The sequence below is a fragment of the Morus notabilis genome, unplaced genomic scaffold, assembly GCF_000414095.1.
Source record: "Morus notabilis unplaced genomic scaffold, ASM41409v2 Scaffold2324, whole genome shotgun sequence".
Taxonomy (NCBI): domain Eukaryota; kingdom Viridiplantae; phylum Streptophyta; class Magnoliopsida; order Rosales; family Moraceae; genus Morus; species Morus notabilis.
In genome coordinates, this window is record NW_010362080.1 from 11805 (window position 1) to 22120 (window position 10316).

Consider the following 10316-nt stretch of genomic DNA (forward strand, 5'->3'; position numbering starts at 1 on the left):
GACGCTCCGCCTTCTTGGTGTTGCGGTGCTATTTCGAGTGCTTCCAGGTGTGCGCGACATGCGCGCTAGCGCTGTGGCACTGGATGTGAATTGTCGAAGGGCTGCAGCTCCCATGTCTCGGCACTCCAGGGCCGTGGCGCTGCACCAATTTTGCATCAATTTTTCCACTTTCTTTGTTTCTTCTTCCACAGTGAGATTAGGCTCCATACTCCAACAATAACTGGCCATGGAATTGCCCGCAGCTCTTTGTTTGCTTTGGAAAAATAATTAAATGCTATAACTATTGTAAACAAAAGGAGGAGGGAGAAAATAAAAGAAAAGCCTATTAATTAACAAGTTTTTCCTTTTGGAAGTTAAAGATGAAATAGTAATTTAGTTGGCAATGTTAAAAATAAGTAGACATCACTCGTTATACTGTATTTTTTTTCTTATTAATCAAGTGTCTCAGATGATAGCGTGAGAAATGCTCTGATCTGTTCAGTTCTAGTCCTTAAGATGATAAATTATTGCTACTTACCCAAAATAAAAAATATTTGTACAGACAAATTTCCTAAACTATTAGAGTATGTTTGATTTACAGCTTAAGTTAAGAATTTAAGTTGTGTAAAAATACATTGTAATAAAAAAATTAAATTTAAATTTTTATGAGAAAAAATTACCATAATAATAGAATTTGAGTTGTGAATTGAGTTGTAAAAAGAACAAAACGTTAATCATGTTAAGATATTACCCTATTTAATTGTGGGATATTTACATTTTCATATCCTTTGTTTTACCTTTATTCATGAACTGTACTCTCTATTTTTAATCTCATCAAATATATACCTTTAAAATCTTCTTCAAGAGCCATTGAAATGACCTTAATACCCTTAAAGAGAAAATATATTAAAAAATAACAAATTAAAAAAAAAGGGAAAAAAAATCCGACATTCATCTTCTTCCTCCCTCTTCTAAAAAAAATAAAAAAACTAAATAGAAAACTTAAAAGATCAGATCTGTAAAAATAACATATTCCCTAGTTTCATTTTTCAATTTGTTAGTAATGTCTCACGTTTCATTTTGCACCAGAAATATCAAGAAAATAAACACAACAAACAAGAAAAGATTCCCAATCCCATAACTAAACACCAATCTAATAAAAAATATGCAAAATTGACATTGTTCTTGCTCAAACAAATCAACAAAATTTAACCCTGGCGTGGAAGATTGCAGTGGAGGTGATGAGAGATTAGAGTTTTTGTGTTTTTTATTTTTTTTATTTTTTATTTTATTTGAGGGTATTTCAGGTATTTTAATTTAAATTGAGTATGGATTGAGAAAAAAGTATGAATTTGTGTATTAAATCTAATTTAAATGTATGTATTTGATGTGATTAAAAATTAAAAATATATTTTTTAAATAAAGCTAAAACAGAGGGTATGAAAATATAAATATCTCTTTAATTATTTTGAAATTTAAAATCGATCAAATTGACTTTTATAAGTGCAGCAAGCAATGAATTTATAGTTGTGGGCCTGTGGCAGAGAGTAACTCCTTAAGTTGTGGCAGGCATTCAGATTGCTCAGACTCAGAAGAGTATGGGAATGGCAGGTCGGTGGGATTTCGACAAAGGTTGCACAGAAATTTAAATTACCGAATTATTAGTTGTTCGATATTTATTTTATTTTATTTTTTGTCTTCTCAGTTTCTAAGAGAATGACTTTCCAAAAAATAAATAAAAATGAAAATTTTACAGATTCTATCTGTTGTACATATATATATATATATATTTTTTTTTTTCATTTTGCTTTGATTTTAATATATTACGGTGTTGGCCTTAAATATAGAAAAAAAAAAATTTGTAGTAAAGGTAACAAAAAAAAACCCTATTAATATTGTACAGATCTAAACTATACTAATCACGTACAGTATAATCTTATTATCAATACATGAAATATACATACAAATTTAACGAGACTTCATGACATATATATATTTTTTCATTTTGCTTTGATTTTAATATATTACGGTGTTGGCCTTAAATATAGAAAAAAAAAATTTGTAGTAAAGGTAACAAAAAAAAACCCTATTAATATTGTACAGATCTAAACTATACTAATCACGTACAGTATAATCTTATTATCAATACATGAAATATACATACAAATTTAACGAGACTTCATGACTATTCACGATTTAAAACTATATAGTACTCAATACATGAAAAATACGTACAAATTTAACGAGACTTCAAGACTATTCACGACTTAAAACTATATAGTACTCATAAGACATTTTCTACCCTAAAAATTTCTCTTAAGACACAAAATCTAATGTTAATTTACGCTTTTAACAGTTTTAACTTTTGTCCGATTTGATTTTGAAGCAAAGTTGCTGAGACAACTGCAAAATCAAACGTGCAATTTTGTAGCTTAAATTAGGCTAGGTATCATTTTCGAAGTCTAAATTGTTCACCCTATTACTTTTATGTGTAAATTAAACTTAAATGTTTAAAAAATAAAATATTTGTGTAACAATTCTCTTTTTGCATTCCTCTATTCACTCTAATTTTCTCCCTTCCCATGGATTTATTCCCCAAGACCCTGCGAATTTCAGGCTTTTTAGCCTCTATTTACGAATGGCCCATAAGACGGACTTTAGCCCGTCCGCCCTGAGTACCCTGGGCCGGAAGCCCGGAGATGAAATTGGACCGCTTGGCACTAGACCCATCCAGGGAGAGGCAAACCAGTGAGGTTTGCTAGGGCTAGCCGTTATGTTGTGTCACTGATGTTCTCAAGTCAAGAATGGTAATTAATATTAATTATGCCTTTATGCAGAAAAAAATTACATAAGCACAATTACGTATACGAGTGTGGTTTTAATAGTTACTCTCATATTTACTATCGATGAGTATCGTTATTTTAACCGTAAGATATTGATCTTATGAATGTAATAAATTGGGCAGTCATACCAAAAAAATTTATTACAATTAATGAAATTGAATTCTTATCACGTCACGTCATTAAATTATTTGAGAGACCATTCATGGAGATGCAACCATTGAAAATTCATCCTTTTAAGTATACATAAAAATGCCATATTATTATTTACTCTTGCCATAGTTGCCATGGTTCATATATATGTATTTATATGCTCCTATACAAGGGGAAAGTAAAGTTTAAATGAAGTAGAAGAAATGGCAAACACCGGCCATATTGAGTATATAGCTTATTTGAAGCAACTAATTAGCAAGTAATATAAAAGGGTTAATTACAAATACATCCGTCCATTTTTTACCTTTTGTCACAAATAACCTTTTAGTTTTGAAAATTATAGTTCAATATCATCTAATTTAATCTTCTTTACAAATTCACTAGTTGTTTTTACTTTTTGTTTTTTTTGTTTTTTTGGGCAGGGGTGTTTGTAAAATTAATACATTTAGCCTCAATTTTGACTAAAACCGATGGCAGGGGATGTATTTGAAAAGAAGATTAAATTATAGTCCATCGAATTTTATTTTTCAAAAATAAAAAGTTATTTATGAACAAGTTGATAAAAAGCAGAAGATTTTGTAATTAACCCAATATATAAGTTACTTAGCTAGGAGTTACCAATGTGTCAAATGACTTCCTCCTAACCAAGAGGCAAGTGATCATGGATGGCTGGGCATGAGTGTTACTGAGGCTGCACAGCACAAAATCAGGCTGGTGAAGAGCAAGCGCAATCCGGTCCTCACCAAAAACCAAGCCCGTGGCGTCAAGAAGAACATGCCAAGCATTCCTATGCGCCTCAGAAATCCAATGCATGGAGTATCTTGTGCCATTCACTTTGGCTGGATAGGAGAAGAGTCCCTTGGGGCTGTGCTTGCACTTCTTCCTAAAGTATTGACTAAGTTGTGAACCTTTGATCCTTAAATCCAACCAAGTCTCTGGGGCTGCAATGACCTTTGACTCTTTCAGTACCGCGAATTCCCTTATGCAATCGACTTCATCGTTTATGATTGTCATGTACACGTTTCCTCTGAAGAAAGGGTAGCTTTCTCCTATCATCATCATGGCATCCTTGTAGTTGGCTGTGAAATGAACCGAGTACTCCTCCTCTACCAGCCCAAAGTTCCTCAAGGCGCGGTTCGTGGCTTGAACCTCAGGGATTGACACAAAATTCCCTTCAAATGAGGACTTCTTTGTGAGAATGTCTACGAGTCTTGAAGGCTCCAATTGAGTTTTGTTAAGGTCAGAAAGAATGTTACTACTAAAGGAGAAGGAGGAGAACTCTTTTGTAATTGGGGACTTGGGCTTTTCATGGGGTGGAGTTCCTGAAGATTCCTCATTATTGATGGAGAGGTTTCCAATGTCAAGTTTATCTCCCACTAAACCATTGCTGTATTGTGGGTACTTTGCAAAGACATATTGCTGAACGTATTGCATCTCACTTGGTGTTATTGGACCTGACCACCTCAGGTCAAGGCCAGGGAGTGTTGAAATGGCCTCAGCTATCAAGTGAGCAGGAATTATGGTATGCGCCTTCTGTGATTTAATCGAGTTTTATCATATCAAATTCGAATTTGAAATCCATCAAAGATTTAGAGCATAGCTATTCATTAGTGATGTATCGTCACACGAGTCAGCAAAATAAAAAATTATCACATGACAAAAAGTAAAAGAATTAAATCTTACTATGTGCTTTATTAATTAAGTTTTATCATGTCAATTATCAAATTCAAATTTGAAATGAAACCGTGTAAGATTAAATAGCATGCTATTCATCACTATTGGTAACGCAAAATAAAACCCATGAAAGATATCTTTCATCTTTATCGGTGATGCATCATCACATATGTGTCAATGAAATAGGAAACCGTCACATGACAAAATGTAAAAGAATTAGATCCCAATTTATCCTGCAACAGTTTTAATACACGGCCACCTATGTGTAATTGCATCACTAGTGGTGATAAATAGCGTGTTCAAGATTAAAGCATGAGTTACATGACTAACCTTGATAACCATGCTGCTTGGTCTGCCATCTTGAGTTGGTGACTTTGGTAGAGAAGCCTCCACTTCACCTATTGCATCCTAAAATAGTAGAGAAAGTTGAAACTGTTATATCAGGACTACAACAACTTTAAAAGAAACTAAATAAGCTCAAAATAAAACTGGGAAATCTTTCAAGAATACCTTAAGTTTTCCATCCATGATATCGTTCTCTTCTATGTATCCTCCCATGGTGCCTCCTTTCCTGTACTGAAACTGATAAATTATGAGAGAGAGAGAGAGAGAGAGACAAGGAAATGGGAAAATTAGAGAAAGGTAGATAAGCCTCTGTCACATGGACATATTTTCTGCTTTGAAATTGATGGAGGTATTATAGTACCTCTAAAACCTCACGACAAAGAGAGAAACTCCATCTTTTGACGACAGCATATGGCCCCACACATTTGTTGTATACAAAATGGCAGTTGATTTGATTATAGTCCCTTTTTTTTAGTGCTCATTGATTTTATTCATTTGGATTAGCACAGCAAAATGTTAATATCAATTTGAAAATTTTAATTTGAACTCGTTGTATGTAGTAGTGTCACATAGCGTCGCAGAACCTCCAATTATTCTATAGTTCCATTTCTTTTTCTTGTTCTTCTTTTTTTTTTTTTTATTGAAAAGGAAAATTTCTTTGGAGATGAAATCTCACCATTGAAAATCTTAAAACAACGAGTGAAACGTATGATTAGCAAGCAGATTAGCTTGCTTTATAATTCTTTAGTTACCAACTCACCATATACAATTTATACTTGACAAAATGACCTCTTCTGCTAATCAATTGCAATGCATACATATATGTCAGCATAATATTAATATTATAGAAAGTTGAAACAATGAAATAGCAACAAACATAATATTTTAGTAAGCCACTTGCAATATCTGGTGAGCAAGAATCTTTTGGACTGAAAAGGACAAGTGATGAAGTCAGCATATGACTTTTTTTTTTCTTCTTCTTCTTGGTGCTAGAGACGTCAGCAAGTCAACACATGACTTGGTTTCAGAGACTGCTGATATAATAATGCAAACAAACTTCCACAATCATAGCTTAACCTTTCAAAAAGCGAATCTAATGATGCAATACTGGTTAACACATCGGCCAGAAGGCAGATAGAGTTGAAGGATTGACGTATTAATAGTAATTGAGAAATCTTCAAATGCAACTAAATAATAATAGTCTATTTGCTCTTATTTTCTTAGTGGGGGGTGGGATTAGGTATGCTGATCAACATAACGCTTAAGAATGGTCCAAATCATTCAAATCCAATTCCCAATCTAACAAAGTGATTTATACTTGTATGAAAACTTATCCACCATCTATGCTATTGATATTTGGAATATGCTACAAGCATTTGGGTAGGTTCCTAGATTGGTCCTCATATATTAGTTAAAACATAAAAAGTTGACCAAGAGCAGCAACCTAGAAAATACGTTGGCATGCATTCTCAATATATAATATGTTGCTGAAATGGCATCTTAAGAGTATCTTCAATACAAATACTAATGCTAATTGTATATTTGGCACTAAAAAAATGTTATAATGGTATATCCACATTTTCATATGATGGGGCTAGGGAGGGAACAAAATCATAGAGTTTAAAATCATTAGTAAGAGACGATTAGAAGTTGGAAATTTCATTGTGTGCCTACATTAAAAATTCATTCAGAACCAGCGTGAGTAACACCTAGTTTCAGATAAACTAATTATGCTCATATGCTTCTTGAGCAAATACAAGGATTAAATTAGAACCAAGATTTCTCTGCCCACTGCGACAACATGAATGACTAAGAAAATGCAAACGGACTGACAATAAGCGTTGGCTAAGGGAATTGAAAAACGCACATAGCCAATTACAAAGCCCCAGAAAATTGAAGTTATGTACATAGTATGAGAAACATCCTACAAAAAGTATTTCATCCTGTCATCTCTCCTCATGGCGTTGTAAACAGCTTGAACCTGGAAAGTGCAGCAAAATCCTATGTCAAAGTAGTTTTCTTCACCATAAGTCAAGTGCATCTTGGTTATAAAAGTATATGTATATCATTGCCTTATTTCTATGCGCGCACGCGCATGTACGTGAGAGAGAGAGAGAGAGAGAGAGAGAGAGAGTGAGAGAGAGAGGGAGGGAGACCTGTTCACTAGAAATTACTTGAACAGGTCCAATGTTTACAGATACATATTTGCCCCTTGACGATAACTTATGTCTCACGCGGCCCTGTTATGAAAACATAAAAGTAAGTGGTAGTTTGATAGTTAGTTCCCTTATTTTGTGAGCGGATTAGACTAGATACAACAAATGATAAAATTTGGATTAAAATAATCACTAGCAGCTAAGAACTACATACTTTGTCTGTCTTGATATTATTATAAGCTTTGTAGGCGATCAATTTCGTCATGCAGTAAATTAACAAAGTAAAACAATTACAAATAGATTCAAGTATAGCCGAGAAAAACCAGACACCGTTTAGATCGTCTGGTCAGGTCATGTCAAATCAATAGGCAGAGTTAACCACAGTTAACGGCCTGCACTACTAGCCTGTGTTTCTCTCATTGCTCTATTTAACTGTCCTGAGTTTACATTCAAGAGGCACTTTTTCGTCCTATTTAGCTGGGCCTAACCTAAGCCAATCACATCAAGTCATCAACACTCTTAATACAGGGACGGACAAAGTGTTTAGAAAAACTACAAAAAATGTAATTTGCAGTGATGAAATTCATCAATCGTTATTTCAATAAAATTACATCCTTCCGACTATTAACCAGTGTATGCAACTATGTGAGTTAGTGATAGCTAAACGCTCATAGTAGCAAAACTGAATACATTTCAAACACAGGTCAAATTCTTCATGCCTTACCCATATTCTTCATGCACTCTTAACTCGGAAATATTTTTCTCATCACCAGCTAATGAACACTCACAAATTGCACCCGCACTTCCCCTTAAAATTCATTAATTACTTGGGTTCTATGATATATCCTGTGCTTGAGGCAACAAGCACCCGTGTCAATAGCTGTCATGTATTGCTAGGTAGGAGGCCTAAGACGTTATTTGGTAGGAAGGCCAGGTAGAAAAGTTCCCCAGGTGAAGGAATTGGAGAGGGAGGAAGAGTACCTTTCTCTTATCGTGTTTGTTTGGTATATATATGCAAGGGAAGGAAAAGAAACGAATTTTTGCATAATTTATCCATAGATGGTCATCTCCCTTCACTTATAAGAGGTAGTAAAGTAATTTGACACCATAGTCTAATTTACTGGATAAGTTCTGTCTAGTAATCCCTCCAAGTTAGGAGGCATCAAAATTGTGATTCTTTAAGACACTTGAAACCCTCACCAAATCCATTCCGTCCTCTACAGCTTCCTACAAAATAGCCACAAGTCCTAAATCCTACAAATCCCCTCCCCTATCCTTTCGACCACTTCTCTATTTTAACAAACAAGCTCTTAGTCTTCACATTCACTATTCCACTTAAAAGCTAATAATTTGTGGTTTGGATTCCTATTAACTCTTCTCTATAGTGCAACATTCACATTTTTTTATCAAATAATTTAATCAACATCAGCGAAAATCATACCTCGGGAATAGGTTCTTGTATTACTGATTCAACGGCAAACACCATGGCTTGTACAAAATCCTCACCTCCTGTACCAATTGCAGTAAATCCCCTACCCATTGGATACGAATTCACCTGTTGATTAAGCAAATCATCAGATTAAGCCCGACAAATAAGCAATTAATCATCAAAACAACAATCAAACAGAAATTAAATAGACACCTTCTGGTCCAATTCGAGCCATTCGTTTGTAGAATCATCAGTCACCGTACCTCCAATGACCACATTCGTCGTCTGCCCAACCCTACCTTCCGTCTTAGAAACCTCTGCTTCAAATTTCATTGCCAAGTCAAACCAAACAACAATCCAACGAATATGAAAACATTGAAGAAACAGAAAATCGAAAAATGAAAAGAGGCAAGACCTGAAATGGCTTTCAGAACTGCTTCCTGAGGCGGACCTTGTTCGTCCTGAGACGAAGACGATGACCACGATTTTGGGGTTTCGTTGTGGCAACATCTGAGGAGAATCCCTTTCGCCGGGTGAGAATCTCGAGCCCTAGAGATACTGAAATTTCCGGCGATACCGGTCGCCGGAGAGCTGAAAATCCTGAAAGAAGCCAAAACGGAGCTCCGACGAAGATTGACGGGTCGCCATGGCTCCGTTAGCAGCACCGAACGAAACACAACAGTTCTGCACGCCATTTCTGGTCCTCTTTTTCGATTGAACGATTCTCCGGTTTTTCAGATTGTATATATCTCCGTGAATTTGTTTATTTTTTCCTAATTGCACTGAAAATTGAATATCTTTTCTTGCTGATATGGGGCGTCCTTGGAAGCTGTTATATCTCTATGGTCAAAATACAAATTTGCCCTTAGCTCATAAAGGATACAGTCTCAAGGAAAGTCTTTAATTGTATTTTCATGAGACTATTTAGATGGGTAATTAACAATATGGAGTGTTTGTATTGTATCACCTTTCATAAGTCCTTTTTTTTTGTTTTTTGTTTTTTGTTGCTGATCAAAACTTTCATAAGTCCGTTTAAAAGCGGGTAAAAATTCTGGCAATTTTGGTTTTCTTTTCTCGGTTTATTTTTCAAGCAATTTATCGGGGGTTTTAGACCACGAAAAGCTTTTCATTATAATTTTCTTTTTTTTATGCTCAATGCTAGCAACTTTTCAATTTATTAACACACCAAAAAATTTCATTATACTCTATCAAAACCCCCCCCCTTATGCTACGCTTCTGCTTTTATTTCGTTTTATTTACGACAAGATTACGAAAAATATGTCGTTTTAATGTGAAAATACTACTAAAAACTGCATATCGTTTGTAAAGATGCACCACGAACAAAACAATAACAACACATGTCGTATTCAAGGATAGGACATCATCTAGAAACGACAGTTGTTTTATAAAAAAACAAAGAGTTCTATGTATTCCAGCGACAAGGACTGTGCTATCGCTGATATATGCTGATCAGGGGTTATTTTATTGGGAGATTCGTATCCGATTTAAATTATGGTTCATGATTCGCTATAATATTTTCTCTTATAAAAAATACACGTAAATAAAAAATAGTTATAATCTTATGATTCTAATTTATGAACCACCAGCGACAGGGACTGTGCTATCGCTGATATATGCTTATCAATAAGGGGTTATTTTGTTGAGAGATTCATACCCTAATTTAAATTATAGTTCATGATTCGCTATAATATTTTCTCTTATAAAAAATACACGTAAATA

At 34.4% G+C, this 10316-nt stretch overlaps 2 protein-coding genes across 2 annotated transcripts; both read right to left on the reverse strand.

Annotated features, from left to right (window-relative positions):
- Nucleotides 1-3401: 3401 nt before the first annotated feature.
- LOC21384489 lies at nt 3402-5293 on the reverse strand. The gene is made up of 3 exons (XM_010101064.2): nt 5157-5293; nt 4977-5054; nt 3402-4505 (listed from the first exon to the last, which is right to left on the reverse strand). The coding sequence occupies exons 1-3, from the start codon at nt 5202-5204 to the stop codon at nt 3576-3578; spliced, it is 1056 nt and encodes a 351-aa protein (XP_010099366.1). The 5' UTR covers nt 5205-5293; the 3' UTR covers nt 3402-3575.
- Nucleotides 5294-6736: 1443 nt separating this feature from the next.
- On the reverse strand, nt 6737-9365 carry LOC21384490. The gene is made up of 5 exons (XM_010101065.2): nt 8992-9365; nt 8790-8893; nt 8589-8702; nt 7148-7231; nt 6737-6972 (listed from the first exon to the last, which is right to left on the reverse strand). The coding sequence occupies exons 1-5, from the start codon at nt 9269-9271 to the stop codon at nt 6916-6918; spliced, it is 639 nt and encodes a 212-aa protein (XP_010099367.1). The 5' UTR covers nt 9272-9365; the 3' UTR covers nt 6737-6915.
- Between the last annotated feature and the right edge of the window lie 951 nt (nt 9366-10316).